Raw genomic sequence first — 19618 nt, forward strand, 5'->3', positions numbered from 1 at the left:
GTGTAGATTTGAGGATTCAGATCAGGTTTAATTCACTGTTCACATTGAATCAGGTTGAAACCTGGAAAATCCAAACGCGGTTTCAAACTCCGAAATCCTGTCAAGAAATGGCGGATTTCTAACGAGCTGTTTAGATTTGCAGCTGCTGATGCTCTGGGTGAGTACTAAACACGCCCACACACACACACACACACACACACACACACACACACACACACACAGGAGGGGAGGATGAAAAAAGAACAGGCTGTTCTCCTGTAAATATTTTAACATTATTTTAACTCCAACTATTTTCAAGCTAAATAATAAAATTTAGAAACTGAACGTTTAAAATGAAAAACAGGAAACATGAAGCGGAGATCCTGATTTGTTGGAGAGTTTAAACCTTTTTGAGGACAAAATGCTTTTAGGCGTTTATGTAAATTATAGTTTTCTACTCTCAGCTATAATAAAATACATCAAACATTTTTAGTGCAAACTGGGCTGAAGAATGTTTGATACACGATTCAAGGTTTTTTTTTAATCTGACAATCTATCATCTAATACGGAAGAGGATTAGGGCCACCGGGAAAAATATAATTATGACTTTAAAGTCAGAATTATATATATAAATATATATTTATTTTTCTCTGGCCCTAATCCTCTTCCGTAAATTGCAGGTCATCGTTTATGACTTTAAAAACAGAAGTAGATTTAATTTTTTTCCCAAATTCGGCCAAAGTCTTGTACATGACGGCCTGAAATTTGATTTTAAAAAGAGTCCGAGCTGCTTTTCAAGCTGGAAGGAGAATCGATCCGTTCAACCCAGATGATTGGAGCTCATCCAGAAACCTGGGAGTCTCTGGACAGAGCCCTGCTTTTACTTTTTCTCTTTTAATCAACTTAATCAACTTTACTTCCTAAATATTGGAAATGTTACATATATAAGTGCAAAAAAGACAGTTGTCCATTTTTGACTGGATAAGATTTATTACCGAAATATTCCGACATAAAACAGGAAATTTATATGTAACATCAGAACAAAACCACAAGTTTCCAGATTATAAATTAAACATTTGAGACAGAAATACCAGAGGTTCAAACGGGTTCTCCTTTTCTGGGTCAGAACTCCCGGGTCCAAACGAACGTCAGGAAGTAAAAACACAATAATATGCTGAATAAAAATGTTCTTTAAAAAACCCCAGAAAAAGTCCGTTAAAGTAATTAAATGTCCTAAAATCCAGGTTTCCTCAGTTCAACTCTGTTCTCGTTTCTCAAGAACCCATAAATCTTTGGGTTCATTAAATCCTGAGCTTCCATCTTCCTAGTGAAACCAGTTTCCACCCAAACTTTCCTCTCTGACTCTCGTCCTTCTCTCAACCAATCAGCAGCTTCCAGCTCACCGCAGGCTGGGTCCTTCACTCCGGAGATTTCTGTCAGGCAGCTGGTTGGCCACCTCAGGCCACCTGAGCAGATGACGGTATTAACCACGTCTGCAGTGGATTGTAACAACTTTATGAAAGGGCAGAAAATATGTTCAGTAAAACCTGAGAGTCAGAGAATAAAATCACACAAACAATAAAAATAAACTTGACTTTATGAATAAAGTTGATATAAAACACCTCAAATATTCGCTGCATGATAAATTCACACCTGAGACGTGAGAATCTGCATCATGGCTGCGTTGGGTTTGGACCAGGAAATGTTCTGATCCAGGTCCAGTTCTGACTGGACTTCATCCACATATTCATTTTACCACTTGAACCTTTTCAATTTCTGTAATATGTTGTAAATGTCAGGATATTTCAGTTTTTAAATGCAGAAATTCAGTTTTTTTCAATCATTTTCAATGTTTATGTTAAATTGCTTCACTTGCAGATTTAAAACTTTTCCACAAGCAACAATATCCAAGTTTTTTGTTTTAAATGTGACATTGATTAAAACATTTCATAGTTTCCTGGTGGAACCAAGTGAAGGTTCTGTTGAAGTTCTGATTCCTATAACATTCATCAACACATATTTACAGATATTAATGACCTGGACTGGTTAATCCATGTCTGCCTGTCCTTGCAGCTTCCATGTACTTGGTCTCCAAACTGTCCTCCGTCTGTCCAACGGTGTCCTGCGTCGCAGACATGGCAACCCGTCTCTGTTTGCTCCTGGCTCTCTGCATCGTCCTGTCAGGCTGTGAAGCAGCAGGTCAGTTCAGACCAATGAAACCAGTGAAGATGGAGCTGATTCTCTCTAACCGCTCTGCTCTGTTCGCTCCTCTCCTGCAGATCCTGTAAACATCCCAGCAGAACCTGGACAGAACGTCACTCTGACATGTAGAGCTGCTGGAAACGGCATCGTTACAGCTGTGAGGCTGACCAGAGACGATCTGGAACCACGATATGTGCTGCTCTACAGGGATGAGCAGATTGATGAAGAGCAGCAAAATCCACTTTACAAGAACCGAACCAAACTCCCAAGCCTCATCAGCACTGATGGAGAAATTAATCTGACTTTAGACAATGTGACAGAGAAGGACAGTGGAGAGTATGAGTGTCGAGTCATGACTGAAATAAAGAGCAACACAGTCATCCACCTGAGTGTAGCTGCTGCACAGTCTGATCCTCCTCCTCCTCCAGGTGAGTGTTTGTCTCTGGATCAGAACCAGCAGCTCCTGGTTCTGGATCTCAGATCAGATGATGATGATCTTCAGTGGGATCAGACTAACTCCTGGTTCTGTTCTGCAGGTCGAGGTCACATTGGACTGGTAGCTGGGCTGATGGTCGTTCTGGTCGTTGTTCTGGCTGTGAGTATCTGGAAGAAGATGAAGACTCCCTCTCCTCCTCCTCTTCGTCGTGATGAAGCTGTAGAACCTCTTCAGGTGTAGCTAACCGCTGTGACATCATCAGACCATGTTGCTGCTCTTCCCTCCGTTTCCATCTTTAAAACTCGGACATGAGGAAAAGTTCCTGTATCTCAGCAGCTGGTTCTGCTCTGCCGCTAGGGGGCGCCACATGCTGAAGCTGTGCTAGTCTTCACTGTGATCTTTGTTTTCATAATGTATACATTTCTGTATATATCTGTAGATTATTTATAAAAAAAAAATCTTTGTATAAATAAATTTTTTTCCAAGTTCCTTGTTTTCTGATTAATTTTTGCTCCCTGCATGAATCTTTGTTCATCCAGAGGTTACAGTTTTTCTCAAATCATTTCTGATATTTGCAGAACAGTTGGTGCATTTTTAAATCAATCCATGCATCAAAACACATGAATTACCTGCAGAATCCAGTTTCTTTCTCTAAATCCTTCATCTGTCAAAGTTAAACATCCGTATCAGTGAACATGTTGTTTCCTCAGAGTGATAAATTCTTGTTTCATTGAGTTCAGATCAGACATTAAACAGAGACTCTGGAGGAAAAATCTGATGAACAGGTTTGATAACTACTGATGTAAATTGTAGAGATCAATAGTCAGAAACTGGACAAGATTCACATTTATGATTTTACTGATTTGTTAACAGATGATGTCATGATACAGGAAGCAGAGCATAAAGAAAAGCAGCAACATGAGGGATGAAGAGCAGGATGAGATGAAGTCCACCAGCTTCCTGCTGATGGACTGATGGAAACGGCATCATGTCCTCTGACTCTCCTGATTCTTCCTCCTCATTCTCACTCCTCTTCCTCTCTCTGGCTGTTGACTCGTCCAAACCTTCGTCCTTCATCATCAGAAATGTAACATCATGTTGTTCTCTGGTTATATAGACTATAAACCTGCTAGTTAATCAGGTATATAATGAGCCTTCAGTCTATTTCAGGAAACTGGTTTATCTAATGGTTCACACATTTACCTGCATCAGAGAAACTCAGGATTCACCTGGGAGACGTTTATCAGTTCAGGATGGATTTTGATAAACATTTAATACAAATGTATAGAAAGCATTTAAGATTAAACAATGAAATTATACTTAAATGTCCTGCAGGTCAACATATTTCAACAGAAACCTGTTTAATATATTTTAGTCTCCATGAAACAACTGAAAATGCATGAAAAAACAGAGAATTGTAGATAATCACCTGATGATGTACAAAAGCATTTTGAACTTGTTGAAAGTAGCAGGAAGCTGATTGTAGCTGGACATCAGTGACACAATGATGTAAATATTAAACAAGTTTTAGAGAATTTCTCTTCTGCTGTGAGAAACGAAGCAGAGCTTCTGAGACAAACTGTTTCTGTTGGAGGTTTTGTCTCCCCCTGGTGGCTGATTAGTCACATCATTAGTTCATCTCCAGAACCAGTGATGTGACCCAACCAAACAGCAGTGAAGTTACATTAAAAATGTCGAATCCATCGTCCAGAATATCAGCTGAATTTAAGTTTAAATGGTTGCAACACTTTAAATGTTCTCGTGTTAAACCTGATCAGGTGAGTTTAGGATCAACCAGCAGCTATGAAATATTCTCAAAGTTACCGGAAATATTAGCTGGGATTAATAATCACTTATTCAAACATTGTGGTTGTAGTACCAGGTTCCGGTCACCAGGTGGCAGCATGTCAGGCCTGCTGATGGAGTCACGTGATGAGTGGCAGCAGAAACTCATCGGTTGTTTCTAAACCCTGCAGTAAGATGTTGTGACCTTTGACCTCCTGTCAGAGAAAGTCTGGGAGGGTGAGAGCCAGAACCAGAACCGGGTCAGAGGGTTTCATGCTGTTTATTTATTCCAAACATGATTGTAGTATAAAATCCTGCACAAGAACAAGGAAAGCAAAACACACATTTATCTTAACATGCTTGAAAAGAAACTGTGGACCAGATGTTAAAGGTTTGGAAAGCAGCTCCAGAACTTTCTGCTGTGTTTTCTGGAGCTGGAAGAGAAAATCTGGACCAGGTTCCCTCAGACTGGAGCCGCTGTGGCTCTGCAGACGATCTGTCCCTGGAGGACGTCTGTCCTCAGCGCTGAGTAGAGGACACATGTAGAGGTTCCTGCTGGACAAACAGTCAGGTTAGTGCAGCTCTGATCCTCTCTGAGCTGCAGGAAGTGTGTCATCAGCTTCCTGGACCAGCGTACAGCATGGAAATACATCTATAAGCTTCTTATCCATAGAGAAGAATAATGTCTCAGTAAAAAGTGAAATGATCTGTTATGAATCAGCAGATAAACAGATAAAAATCTTTCCTGTCCAGCAGAAAACGAGAAACATTCTGTTTGATTTAAAATAAAAAGTTTTAACTTTTACAGGATGTGAGGAATTACCTCTGCTGCTCCTGATTGGCTGCAGCTGGTTGATGAAGGTTTTCAGTTCTCTCATTTCCTTTCCTCCATCTTTTCCTTCTTCAGCTGAAATAAACAGAACAACCAGCAGAGCTCATCAGAGTGACTGTCATTAAATCAGTCTGCAGGTAGTGAAACAACAAAACATGCAAAACGAAAAGGTTAAAATGCATGTCTGTTAAAAATGAATGAAAAAAAACTAGATTCAAGGCTCACCTTCAGGTTTCCTGCAGAAACATCGTCTCACCAGAAGAACCAGAAGAATTAATGAGAGAAAAACCAGAGAGATAAAAATGGCAGAAATGACTGTGATGGTGGGAAAAGATGAACCAGGAGGAGGAGAGATGGAGGTTATGGTCAGTGGAGTGGATGGAGGAGGAGGAGTGGAGGTGATTCTCCCTGAAATGAATCAAAGGTAATAATTTATTTCTTGTCTCCTGATGAAGGTTGAAGCAAACAGAGAAGCTGCTGACCTTCCACAGAGATCCTGCTGGATGGAGACTCTCCCTGACCGCTGATGCTGCACTTATAGAGGCCTTCATCAGAGCTGGAGACATGGAGGAGGGTCATGTGACCTGATGGTCCATCACCAATGAAGGAGCCATCTTTATAGAAAGCAGCTGGGAGGTTGTGGGCTGGACTCTTTGCTCTGCAGCTCAGAGTGACGTCATCTCCCTCCATCACAGGGAGGACAGGACTCTGCAGGATCACTGATCCACCTCAACACAGAGACAAACTACAGCATTTCATCCATTTCCACACAGCAACACTAACTCCACAGTCTGATCTTACCAGAGACAGAGAGCTGGATGCTGCTGCTGCTGCTGGAGGATCCAGACATGGACTCACACCAGTACAGGCCAGAGTCTGATGGGAGGAGGTAGGTCAGGCTGCAGGAGGAACCAGCTGGTTTCCCCCATTTATCACATTCAGTCCTGGTTCCTCTGGTTGTGTTTCTCCTCACAGTTCCTCCATCAGAGATGTTTTCATCCTCACAGATCAGAGTCACTGATTCTTCTTCAAAGAACTGAGATCTGCTGGGACTCACAGTCAGAGCAGCTGGAAGGAAAAACTGCTGCTTAGTTTTTATTAAGGAAACAAATCTGAGCATGAGAGAAAATGTTGCTTTTTGATGGAGAACAGATGAGAAATGTTAAAGGTTTCAACATAAAATTCACTAACCTTGTATTTTTGCTCTGCTCAGCACTGAGATCAGAACTAAAGAGAAGAAAAACATAAACATGAACATTTACATTTCTAAATAAGTTCAAACTTTCAGGATCAGGTTTTGATTTGGGGATTTATTTAAAAGTAAATAAAGCCTCAAAACTGTCTCGATCTATGACAGTAGATGTTACCACCAACACAATGGTTTCCTTTTCCTCTTTCAAAGTTTAAATCAGAACTTTGATTTCTGAAAAATAGTTTTTATTTTCTTCACTAATCTTCCTTCTCAGATCAGAGTCTGTGAACTCAGAGGTTCCTCCTGGTCGTGTGCTGAGCTTCCTCTGGTTCTCCAAGCCTCTCAGCTCCTCCAGCAGCAGGAAGGAGGGATGAAGGATCCAGTCGTCTCTCTGCTCATCATTACTGCATGTTGCACCGACGGCTGTTATGGTGGAAACTACAACATGGCTGCACGTCTGACATGAAGAGCAAATCCATCAGAACTGATGGCTTTAAGCTTCAGATTCACACAAACATGGAAAATATTTAAACCTGTTCAGATCCAGAGACATTAAAACCTTTTTCTGCTCCTCTGGTCTAAATACGACTGAAACCGTCTGAACTTCCTGTTTCCTCTGTGAATGAATCTGTTCCTGTCTAAACTCCTCAGCTCGTCCTCAGAGGTTGAACTAGTTTAACCAGCAGCAGGTGAACAGTTTGTACTCACTGAGCAGGAACCTGGCAGATGTTTCCTCCATGGCTCTCAGACATCAGACTGTTTTCATCAGGTTCTGTCAGAACCGCAGAGTCGGACCCTCCTTCTTCCTGAGAGGCTTTAACAGACAGATCAGTCTGAACCAGATGGAGGGAAGTCAGAGCTCATGGTGGACCTGACAGGAAGTAGGTCAGGTCAGTGGTTTTACTGGGTGGTGTAGAACCGGGTGGTGTAGAACTAGTTTATATAGAACCAGGTGGAGGGAAGTCAGAGCTCATGGTGGACCTGACAGGAACCAGATCAGTTCAATGGTTTTATTTAACCTGATCAGCTTTAATTCCTCCTGCTGGTTCTTCAGGTTTACAGTCAGTTCATTAGACGGTAAAATATCTGATAAATCAGTCACTGCAGTGGAAAATGAAGCTTTCATTATTTTATATAATAAAACTTCACATGAATCACTTTGTTAAAATACTTTCTAAGAACCAAACTTTATTTTGGAGCTGAATGTTTGTGTTTGCCCAGCAGGGGGCGCTGTTCCTCATAGAAATTTCGGGCCGCCATTAACATCTAAACTGACACATTTACAGTTTAGATGTTAAAACTGTTTTATTGTTGGTACAGTCTTCATCTTCTCAGAAACAGATAAAACTTTCCCTTTTCCTCTGAAGCTGATGGGGTTTTAGATTGAAAGACAAAATTCTGAGAAAAAAAAACTCAATATTTTTTTGTAACAAGGGTTACAAATATTTACTGCAAATCATATTTCTGGACATGTTGCATTTAATCTCAATCTTTTATCTGCTGATGTTTCCATGGTCAGAATTGCATGTTTTTCTGGTCTCTGAAACATTTTAATAAATAAAATCTCTGACCATAACCATAATCCTCTTCCTTGGATCGTTATGTTTGTATTTCTCCAGCAGGGGGCGCCGTTTGCACAGCTACAGTATGGAGTCTCTATGGTTGGAGGGTCAGGAACCTTTTCCACCTGTAATCTGCTGATCCATCTGGGGAAATAGATATGATAATATAAATATGTGGTGACATTTAAAGTAGATAAAAAGTCTTTTTGTTTTCAGAGGTTATAAAACATCAGAGTTGGTTTTTATTCCAGAAACCTTGTTGTGGCTCTGAGCTCCTCTGATGAAACAAAGAATCATAACTTCAACATAAAATAAGATTATTATTAAAAATAATGTAGGAGCTTCTGGGATCTTCATGCTGGTGGTTTACTGGTTCCTGATGAAGCGACTGAACTTGAATGAATGTTGACCTTTGACCCTCAGTCAGAAATGTGGAGTAGATGTGGAGATTTTTCACATCGTCACTTTAACAGCTGAACTCAGACCAGGTTCAGCAGCAGATTTATAACCTGGAGAGATTAACTCTTAATATCTAAATATCTCAGATTAAAGCTGTTTGAAAATGAGATTAATATTTAATGTAATGTTATGAAAGTGATTCCTGGTTCTGGAGCAGCAGAGATCAGTTTCATTCCTTTATAACTGCTCAGTTACAGGAAACAGTGTTTTACTGTTGTGTAATAAAAGATCCTGATGACTTTGGTCCAGACCAGAGTTCACTGTGTTTTATAGAGACGTTTATCTTTATGAAACATAAAACCAGAAACTCAGTTAAAGTTTCAACCAGTTTAATGTATAATTTTACCCATGATGCCTCATTGAACCTCAGCCTGTCTTTCTCCAGTAGAAACCAGGATCCTGACTGCAGCTTCCCTTCATGCTGGTTGGTTTCCTGGTTTATAATGAAGTGACTGAATTTAAATGAATGTTGACCTTTGACCCTTGGTTTCCTGCTGGTTCTGCAGTCAGAGGAGATCAGAAGATGTTGGATCAGATCATCAAATGACTCCATGCTGCATCATGTCTGACCTGCTGCATCATGTCTGACCTGCTGCATCATGTCTGACCTGCTGCATCATGTCTGACCTTTCAGACAGGAGAAGCAGAGACTCAGAGTCTGCAGTGAGGTCATGACTTCATGTTCATTAATACTCAAAAACAGAATCTGACTGAAAACCAAACTTAGATCCATCTGTTGGTCCAACAGCAGCAGGAAACATTTATAAATGAATAAAACACAACAGATGGACTATGACATACAGTGGAAATTAATTAATTTAACTGTAAAGGGGGATGTTGGTAGGCCTGTTTAATTATCATGTGATTCATTGATTCATTGCTTATTGCATCAGGCCTCGATGTTGATCAGTCTAATTAATCTGATGATGTCAGCAGCATATTTAATCAGATCCTCATAGTTATTCCTCATATCTCTGAAAAACATTTACAGTAAATTTTACTTAGAAGAACCTCACAACGTTTTTAAGCTTTAAAAAGTCTAAGTTAGATTTAATAATTAACGATTCTGGTTTTCAACAAAAACTCTCAGGTCAATTTTACTACCTCATTTGCATAAAATTCATTCCTGTTTTGCTGGTAAAACTGACTAGTATCCCAGCTGCCTGGATCAGCCTGACAGACGTTTACAACCATCCAACACTTTAAACTGTTCAGTTAGTGATAAAATATAACTAACACCAGGAAATCAGACCTTTAGATAAAGTTAAAAAGAACAGAGGGATAATTTAGCCCTCTGAACAGCACCTGTATTTTATATAATATTTAGATAATATTCTCTAGGTTCTGGTTCTGAAACAGAAAAGGTTCTGATCGTTGCCGCTCTCCTCTTATAGACCCTTTTCACATGACGTCACACAACCTCCGTTTGAAGCTGTGTATCCTTAGTTCCGGTGTACGTAGTAAGTAACGATAAAGTTGTCTATTTCATATGTAAAATGGAGACATATATATCTGTATATATCTATATAGAGACATATATATAGAAAGAGAGATTTAGATATTTTTATATATATATATATATCTGACAGCATATGTTGATCAGACAGAACACCGGAGCATGGAGTTTACACAGTCTCTAAAACATTTGCTTAAAATAAGATTTGAAGATAGATCACGATTTGCAAACCAATTTTCTCTGACAACAAAATCTAAATTAGACAAAGGCTACAAATTCTTCACCGAACAATACCTGTTTGACTATGAAAGTAGGTATTTTTGTTTTGCGTAACCGTTAGCTTAGCATTAGTGAATTTTGTTAGCTATCTAACTACGTGACATAACTGTTCCTTAACCAGAACTTTTTACTGTTTTTGAACTATAACGTTTTAGGCTCTAATCTTGATCAGATTCTTAAATTATAGACTGGAGTTGCCACTCATCCCATAAAATAGGGGTTTGTTTGTTATAAGCAGAGATGTCCGGTGCCGCCGCTGCTTTGTAATGCCTTCCTCTAATCGGAAGTTTGTATTTCAAATCCAGTAATCAGATTAAAGTTATTTTTATGTCCTTTATTTTCCATTAATACAGAAAATGAACCTCTAAACGTTACATCACTGACAGGCGGCGGTGTTTATGTTTCCTAACTGTGGCTAAAGCTGCTGCTAGCTGGTTTACTCATGATCGGAGGCTGGTTCCTTTGAATACAGTTGGAGAATGGTAAATTGACAATGACTAATAACGGTTATCTAACACGTAAACACTGTTTTATAAAATACAGAAAGTGAACCTCTAAACGTTACAGCACTGACAGAGAGTATATTTTTTCCTAAATGTGGCTAAAGCTGCTGCTAGGTGGTTTACTCTCCGATCGGAGGCTGTTTATTTTATACACAGTTAGAGAATGGTGAATTTACAATGATTAATAACAGCTATCTAACACTTAAATGCTGTTATTATTAAACTTACCTTTTATTATATCCTTAAGATTATGAGAATGCGGGAATTTTTCAGCTTGGTTCCCAAGGCAAAATCACACCGGAAGTAAAGATACCCAGGTTTGAGTTATGGCGGCCATTGTCTGACGTCACTGTGAAAAGGGTCTATTGGGATCAGACTGGTTTCTCCAGAACCTGCAGTTTTCCAGCTGACGTACATGGTGATGTCATCTGCGTCTCTTCTCACAACTTCAGGATTATTGAAAGTGGAAAATATCCAGCAGGAGGAGACAAATCACCTCCTCAGCAGAAAAACACATTTTCACTCAACCTGAAAAATGAAACCTCTAAAACTGATGATTAACAGAAAACTGGAGGATTTTGTCTAAATTATTAATGTTTCTATTTATTACCAGAACATCCCAGTCAGAATCTTTCTAAGTCTCAGTGTTTCACCGTCTATCTGTAGGAGAACAGGACGCTTATACTAGATCTGTTGTGCATAAAAAGTGAAAGTTGTTTCAGTATTTAGTTCTGATTTAAAGCAAAGTGATAAGCCAGTGAGAATTATGTAGTAAATTTACAACATTACCGAAAAGGAGACAAACTGAAGCTTTATTCTATAAATTGAGAATTTACCAGAAAAGGAATAGACTGAAGCCTATATATCGCCCATTTCGAGAGATATTGGGGCGAGAGATAGATATAGGGGGAGGAGGGTTCCACCCCAAATCCAGCACCCTGAGACTGTACACGAGCCGTAAGGAAGGAGGCAGAGGACTAGTGAGTGTGAGAGCCACTGTCCAGGATGAAACATCCAAGATCCATAAATACATCAAGGACAAAGCCTCAACGGACGATGTGCTCAACGAATGTCTCAGGCAATGGGGAACAGAGGACAAGGTGCTGGAGGAACCATCATGGGAGGACAAGCCCCTACATGGGATGTACCACCGACAAATAACTGAAGTGGCTGATATCAGGAAATCCTACCAATGGCTGGAGAAAGCTGGACTCAAGGACAGCACAGAGGCCCTCATCCTGGCCGCCCAGGAACAGGCCCTAAACACCAGAGCAATAGAGGCTCAGATCTACCACACCAGACAAGACCCAAGGTGTAGGTTGTGCAAGGAGGCCTCTGAGACAGTCCAGCACATAACAGCAGGGTGCAAGATGCTGGCAGGGAAAGCATACATGGAACGACATAACCAAGTGGCGGGCATAGTGTACAGGAACATCTGTGCCGAATATGGACTGGAAGCCCCGAGGTCAAAGTGGGGAACACCCCCAAAGGTGGTGGAGAATGACCGAGCTAAGATCCTGTGGGACTTCCAGATCCAGACAGACAAGATGGTAATGGAGAACCAACCGGACATTGTGGTGGTGGACAAAGAACAGAGGAAAGCCGTTGTGGTGGATGTAGCAATACCAAGTGACCACAACATCAGGAAAAAGGAGAAACTGGAGAAATACCAGGGCCTCAGAGAGGAACTGGAGAAGGCCTGGAAGGTGAAGACCACAGTGGTGCCTGTGGTCATCGGGGCCCTCGGGGCAGTCACCCCCAAACTGGAGCAGTGGCTCAAACAGATCCCAGGAACAACATCAGACATCTCAGTCCAGAAATGTGCAGTTCTAGGCACAGCCAAGATACTGGAGGAGAACCTCAAGCTCCCAGGCCTCTACCAGAGGCCTGGGAGTTCAATCTGGTGTTAAAAAGAGAATAACTATAATAATAGTTCATATTTGATCATAATAATTTCGTTCATAGAGATCTTTTAATTTCTGACGTTATTTCTGCAGGGATAGGTTTTATGTTCATAACCAGTCCTTCATCCTGAGGCGTTGTCCTGTTCAGGCGTGTCTGTTGTCAGTAGTTAATAAAACGTACTACAGAACAAACAGAACCGGTTTTATACCAACACTCCCTCTGGACTTTATTTTTAGTGTCATTTGAAATGAGGCCATCTGTCTCTGAATAAAATATTAAACCAGAAAGTGATTCCATCAGACCTTTACAGTTCAAACATTTTATGTATGAAGTTTCATTTACCATTTTCCTCATCATACCTTATATTCTTAATGTAGGACAGAACAAAACATCTGAGTGTTTTAGAGAGAGCTTGATGAAATTTAAATAGAGAAGTTATAAAGATGCTGTGGTTCCCCCATCCTCACTCTGTCTGAACCATGAACTGTGTTCAACACCAACGTCAGATTCCTCCCTGCAACCTGAGCGTCTGTTTCAAGGGTTAGAGTGAAAGAAAACCAGTCACTAGAGTAAAAGAAGCAAAAGTTCAACCCATTTTAGATAATGTGACATTTAACATGTCACATTATCAGTAGCATCTAATGCTGATCTAAATATGTGGACCTCAGCAGGTATTAAAAGTCAAATGTGTCACAATTCAATACATCTAAATGTCTATTGAAAATTATACATCAGGATATTCTAATAAAACTTGAGATGCATTTGTCAAATAATCTCTTAGGACAAAAGATCAAACTTTACTTATTGTCCTAATTCCTGTATATTTACACTGCCACTGATGGTGATGAATTATTTTAACTTTGATCAGTTTTTCAGCCCTCAGTCCCTCCAGGAGGTCTGAGCTTCTCTTTCTAAGGGAGAGAAGCTCAGACCTCCTGCAGAGGAAACTCATTTCAGCCGCTTGTATCTGTGATTCTTTAAATCATTTTCACCAAGAGAGATCAGAACAGCCCCTGAATCAGCCTCAATCCATCAATGTCCAAATTAAAACATGGGTGGCCATGGCCTCATGTTTTATTAGCTTTATACTCATGATGGAGAGCAGAATGCTTTCTCTTTTCATATTTTATAGAACTCATTACCTTCTGTTCTCAGTCTCAACTGGCCTTTATAAATATGTGCTGTACATGCAGTAAATAAATTGCTGCACTGATTTATTTCAAACAGCTACGTACGAAAGGTTATGGCTGTGTAGGAGATTTCCTATTGACCATGAATGCAACATCTGTGTTGAGGTATATGGGATTTCCTATTCCGTATACAGCAACACAGGTGTGCAGAGAGAAAAGAGCTTGAAAGGAAGCAACCGAAAGACTGACCATGTGTGCGCGTTCATAAAACCTTGAGTTTAATGTTGTTATTGTCGTGATTCTGTTTCTGTAGAAAATCATGGCAATGTTATGACACTGGTCCATACTGAAGAAGAGCATGCCAGTTAGAGTTCTGAAATATGAAATGATGCTTTTCAGGATCCTCAAAGATGCTTTTTATTGAAATCGGTCATTTCCATTCACATGCTGATAATGGTAAGCTACTGGGTAGTAGCCACAGCTTCCCTGGGGCAGTCTGACAGAAATGAGGCTGCTGGTGTTGCCCCCTCTGACCAACACCAGCACTGAGCCTTGCCCAAGGATGCAGAGACAGAGATGGGTGGGAATACAACTAGCAACTCACTGACCACCGATGCTACCATCACCCAAAGTGTGACGTAAGAATTAATTACTGCTTTCAGCTTTTAATGTAAAACGGTTCAATACAACTGTTGGACTCTCACTGTTCCTGTGAGAGAGACGCCCACAAAGCCACTAAAAGAGAGAACAAACAGACCAGTCAGTCATAAAATGTCCATGTAAACATGGCCACCCTCATCCTAATGAAAAGGGTAACAGTAAACCACCAAACAGTAGATGTGGCCATTACACGAGCACGTTTACACAGTCATTTTGAGTCATTTCTCAACTTGGGATTCCCTCAAATAAGTGGAAGAAATCAATAAATATAAGATGCTAGACAATGTTTTCTTTCAACACAAAGAAAATATTTAGATTTATACTTTTTTTTATTTCATGTGTTAAGATACAATTAGTCAGCTGCTCTTGAGTGACCCAGTTTTAAGCTACTAATCCAATATTATTCTTAAACACAATCCTTTGCTAACTGTGGGCATCAGACTGAGCAGAGATACGCACAAGTGGAAAAAGAAGCTTTGAGTCTTACCTGGGCTTGTGAAAGGTTCAGTAATTATCTCATTGGCAAACATTTCCAAATGGAGACTGATCATAAACCACTTCTGAGTCTGTTGAGTTCCCAGATGCTAGATGCCCTTCCACCACGTATTCAGCGTTTTAGAATGCGTCTCATGAGATATTCCTATTCCATCTCATATGTGCCAGAGAAACATCTGTGGACAGCTGACACTCTGCCACGTACCCCAATGACAGAAAACTTAGAAACTGAGACGAAGTTGGCTGAAGACTCAAATATTTATGTGGACAGTGTGATACAAAACTTGCCTGCAAGCACTAGCTACCTTGAAGAGCTGAGAGAGGAGCTGAAAAGGGACAGCATATGTGCACGTGTGATGCAGCTGTGTGAGGAAGGATGGCCTACACACTACAACAGTGAACCAGCACTCAGACTGTACTGGGCTGAAAAGGCATTTCTTACAGTGCAGGATGGTCTTTTGTTAAAGGGAGAAAGACTTGTTATTCCTTCAACTATGAGAAACGATGTGCTCATGAGACTACATGAAGGACATCAGGGTGTGGTGAAATGTCGAGAACGAGCACGGCAGTCAGTGTGGTGGCCTGGACTGAGCCAGCAGCTAAAAGAACTGGTTCTAAAATGCCACACCTGCAACAGAGAGAAAGAAAATCATACTGAGCCACTGATGCCATCAGAGTATCCAGACAGACCATGGCAGAAACTTGGGGCTGATCTGTTTACTTTGCAAGGGAAAACTTATATTTTGGTTGTGGATTATGCATCAAGATTTGTGGAAATTGCTCATCTAAGTCCCACAAGATCAACAGATGTGATTCCTCACCTGAAATCTGTGTTTGCACGTCATGGCTTTCCAAAAGTAATGATCACAGATAACGGTCCTCAGTTTTCCTGTGCTGCTTTCGCTACATTTGCAAAGTTATATGGATTTCGCCATATTACAAGCAGTCCAAGATACCCACAAAGTAACGGGGAAGCTGAACGTGCTGTTAAAACAGTAAAGAACTTGTTGAAGAAAGCAGCTGATCCATATCTTGCCTTACTCGCCTACAGAGCAACACCACTTTGGAATGGATACAGCCCAGCAGAGCTCCTTATGGGAAGAAGACTTCGCACGACAGTGCCAACACTTCCGTCTTTATTGACGCCAGTTCTTCCAAACAGTAGGATGGTCACTCAAAGAGAAAAGGAGAGGAGGATAAAAGATGGAGAGAGATATGATCTACGGCACAGAGCAAGAGTTCTCAGCAAACTTACTCCAGGACAAGGTGTGTGGATTAAAGACCAAGGCACAAGTGGAGCAGTGATTACCAGTCATTCTGCTCCACACTCATACATTGTGGAAGGACCACATGGATCAATTAGGCGAAATCGTCGTCATTTGGTTGTCATGGAGCCTTCGACAGAGCCAGAAGTACCGGAAGGTGATGTGGCTCCGGAACAAGTTCAACAGAGTCCTGAAAAACCTACACAGCAGAGTATTACTGAACTTTCACCTACTCCTAGAACCAGGTTTGGGAGACGGATTGTGAAACCTGATAAACTGGAATTGTAGTTAAAGGGAATGAACTAATTTGTGTAAATATTTTGCTGAAGTTTAAGAGTGATTAAACGTATATTTCTATTTCTAGCTCTAGGGTGAGACAGACCTTCCAGCTATAGAGGCAGAATAATCCTCTAAGGTCTGTTGAATTAATGGTAGTGCACCCATTGATTTTAGAGAGGGGAGATGTGGTGTTAATGTTACGCATGGTTAAAAACTACAAATGGTCACCTGTGATGACGTCATAAAAGAGCGTCAGGCTCAGGTAGTCCAGGTGACGTTGATTGCTATGTGGATGCCCATGCTGGGAGTTTGGTGATTCCAAATAAACTAATCACGATGATACAGTTTGACTCAGCACACTCTTTCAAGAACACGACAGTTAAAGCTTGGTCCAAAGGATTCAGACAGTGCAGTTGTTCTGGGAAAGGCGAAGCAGACAGACACCTGAACGTAAATCTCTCCAAGGCTTCAAGAGATTCTATCATGATTTCAGACATAAAAGTTATGTGTGACGTGTCTATCCTCAGACTTGCACTCCTCTACCTGGCGGTTGTCGTTTCAGCCTCTGAAACGACAGGTGAGTTGTGTAACTGAACTCAGGCTTTTTGTATATTTTACCCTCAGTAGTTAAAACCACTGATAGAGGCAGCAGTGATTAAGTTTGCTTAAAACATCGATGTGGTATTCACCCTATGTATGAGTTTTTGAAAAAATATGCATTACACACATAAATAGTGTTCTGCTTTTATTCTCTTAACAGCCTGAGCAAAGGTCAAAAGAAAACGTGGTTTATGTTTGTTAAGAAAAAAAAAACTATTATTGCTGAATTAAGTAGTTAAATAAACAGCAGAGAAGAGTAAGTGAAGCTTAATCCAATCTGTCCAGTGTCCAATATGGTGTCATAAACATATGACAGCAATATGGTGTCATATGTTTATGACACCATATTGCTGTCATAAACATATGACAGCAATATGGTGTCATAAACATATGACAGCAATATGCTGTTATGCTGTCGTAAATCCATGAATTCAGTTATGTTTTTCACAAGAACATTTATAAATGAATAAAACATGACAGCAGCTGACACACTGACATTCACACAAGATCTGAAGGAATTTCCTGATTCATAACCAGACATACCTGTTTGTCCATCCCCAGATGATCTTATCATAACTCAGGAGAGACTGGAAATCAATTCAGGAAAACAAGCTCACTGCACTGCCCCAGTGGCTACCTGCCCATCTCACCCCAAGCAAGATATACAGCAGCTCCCTTGTCCCTCAAGCTGACCACTCCCTGTCCAAGTACCTTCATTCACACTTCAAACCGCCGTACAAACTGACATACTGATCAACTCTTCCCTCTCATGGTTTTGAATGAAGAAAAAGGAAATCAGAAAACTTTCAGAAGCTCAGAACAATTTTTGAGTGTGAGCCTGAGTCACTCATAGATGAAAAAAATCAAAATAGGCTAAAGAAGAGTAAATATTTGCAAATAAACTAAAATATCATGTGATTAATTTCACACATTGTCAAGGTTACATGTCAACATGTCTCACATTTGTAAAAAGAAACCATCTAATTTTCAGTAATTGAAGGTATACTCTAACATTGTAAAGCCAGAAATTTGATTTTAATAAGTCTAAAATTTACTGAGATTATAAAATTAGAGGTTTGTAATAAAAACTAACAAAGACTGAGGTTTCAGTGGTACATGTATGATATGAGCATCTGGATATCAGTGCCAGGAGTAAAACCAGACTCTTATCCTGTATCAGGACGTCTCCTTTTTGCAGACCTATCATGAATGAACAGATACAAACCTGACGTGACTTTTCCTGCAAGATTGAGAGCAAATGCCTGATGGACAATGCAAAACAAACAGAAGTGGTTTTAGTGCTTTGCAACTAAGATGAGGAAAACTAAAGAGTTGGATATTCGTAGCTATTAATTGACACTAAGTAATAAATCTGAAGGAAGAATACTTGTTTCTCCTCCACCTTACCCTGTATGTCAAGGAATGTGGAAATGTAAATAGTTAGAAAGGGTTTGACTCATGTACAGTGACATAAACCAGCCATGTTTCTGTGAGACAGAACAAACCAATTTGATTATTAAAGATCAAGCAATTAACTAGCAAAGTCTTTGAAGAGAGAAATCAAATGTTCAATAAACCACATTTTATTTCATTGTATTATTTTTCTGTCCAGAAAGAGTTGTGTTTATATTTACAAGATTTTTATGATTTTTTTTTCTTTTCACACTAGTCTTTCATCCATTAGATTTTGGCTATTGCAGGACACTGTCTTAAAGGTGGGTAACAGCACAGAAGCTGCAGAGAGGTATGTTAAACTGCAGCTCTGCTTCCCAGTCTGGATCCTGTGTCGTCACTGCTTTGGAGGACTAATAAAGAGCTGCTCCATCTAAAGAGGAATGAATATTGACTCTCTGGATCAGGACAGGTTTCCACAAGCTGCATGCTATTTATCAATGTAGACGGGTTTTCAGGACACCACCCACACAACCAGTGGTGGGATGATGACCTGCGGTTAAACATGACGTCAGTAGTCAGATCAGGCAGCAGGCAGGGGATCAGAGAAAACTACAGAGTCCAAAATGTTTTGACAACTTAAACACAGAAGCAGACCTGGCTGCAGAGGAATTCTGGTGGGGAGTCACAGGAAACAGGTTTTTAATTTAAGGTAAATGCATAAACAACTGTTTATGTAACCTTTCAAATATGTTTATTCATACAAAGTATAATATTAATACTTTTATTTGAATAACAATTTGTTAAAGAAATGCTACAAAGTGTTTAATATACAAAAATCTATTAAAACAACATCATAAATGCCACAAAAAACACATTTTAAAATACATAAGACAACAATGAAATGATAAAAATACAAAATACATTCAAATATTAAAGGCCTTATTAAGTTTTAACTGCTGATTAAAAGAGGACAGCGAAGAAGGAATGTCTCATATTTAGAGGAAAAGCAGTGCAAACAGGAGGAGGCCTGACCATGAAAGCCCTGCCTCCTCCTGTCATCAGCTGTTTATGATATTAGGGGTAAGAAGCTCACATTGGTATGATGGTGAAAGACTATTTAGGGATTTAAAACCAAACAAATACATTTTGAAGTAAAATCCTCAGAGGATAATGCAATGAGGACAGAACAGAAGTGATGTGCTGA

General features: G+C 40.0%; 2 protein-coding genes and 1 long non-coding RNA gene across 3 annotated transcripts; 2 read left to right on the forward strand and 1 right to left on the reverse strand.

Moving 5' to 3' along the window:
* Positions 1–2044: 2044 nt before the first annotated feature.
* On the forward strand, positions 2045–3085 carry LOC148154436 (butyrophilin subfamily 1 member A1-like). The gene is made up of 2 exons (XM_088015653.1): positions 2045–2178; positions 2259–3085. The coding sequence occupies exons 1-2, from the start codon at positions 2058–2060 to the stop codon at positions 2855–2857; spliced, it is 720 nt and encodes a 239-aa protein (XP_087871779.1). The 5' UTR covers positions 2045–2057; the 3' UTR covers positions 2858–3085.
* A 1578-nt stretch (positions 3086–4663) lies between these two features.
* On the reverse strand, positions 4664–7338 carry LOC106911980 (putative high affinity immunoglobulin gamma Fc receptor IB). Its single transcript, XM_088015623.1, has 7 exons — positions 7135–7338; positions 6426–6461; positions 6036–6302; positions 5717–5962; positions 5460–5642; positions 5226–5309; positions 4664–4954 (listed from the first exon to the last, which is right to left on the reverse strand). Exons 1-7 carry the CDS (start codon positions 7163–7165, stop codon positions 4866–4868), a joined length of 936 nt encoding a protein of 311 aa, XP_087871749.1. The 5' UTR covers positions 7166–7338; the 3' UTR covers positions 4664–4865.
* Positions 7339–16941: 9603 nt separating this feature from the next.
* On the forward strand, positions 16942–18118 carry LOC148154437 (uncharacterized). Its single transcript, XR_015766130.1, has 2 exons — positions 16942–16996; positions 17581–18118. It is a non-coding gene; the product is annotated as an uncharacterized LOC148154437 (long non-coding RNA).
* Positions 18119–19618: the final 1500 nt, after the last annotated feature.

Source organism: Poecilia mexicana, unplaced genomic scaffold (assembly GCF_051168715.1).
Source record: "Poecilia mexicana isolate PSO_F unplaced genomic scaffold, ASM5116871v1 scaffold_18, whole genome shotgun sequence".
Classification (NCBI taxonomy): Eukaryota; Metazoa; Chordata; class Actinopteri; order Cyprinodontiformes; family Poeciliidae; genus Poecilia; species Poecilia mexicana.

Coding starts and splice junctions, on each gene's coding strand:
- LOC106911980 (XM_088015623.1), bottom strand. CDS start 7,165: ATGGAGGAAACATCTGCCAGGTTCCTGCTCA. Junction 6,303..6,425: donor GAGCAGAGCAAAAATACAAG/GTTAGTGAATTT, acceptor TTTTCCTTCCAG/CTGCTCTGACTGTGAGTCCC. Junction 5,643..5,716: donor CAGCAGGATCTCTGTGGAAG/GTCAGCAGCTTC, acceptor GATTCATTTCAG/GGAGAATCACCTCCACTCCT.
- LOC148154436 (XM_088015653.1), top strand. CDS start 2,058: ATGTACTTGGTCTCCAAACTGTCCTCCGTCTGTCCAACGGTGTCCTGC. Junction 2,179..2,258: donor GTCAGGCTGTGAAGCAGCAG/GTCAGTTCAGAC, acceptor CCTCTCCTGCAG/ATCCTGTAAACATCCCAGCA.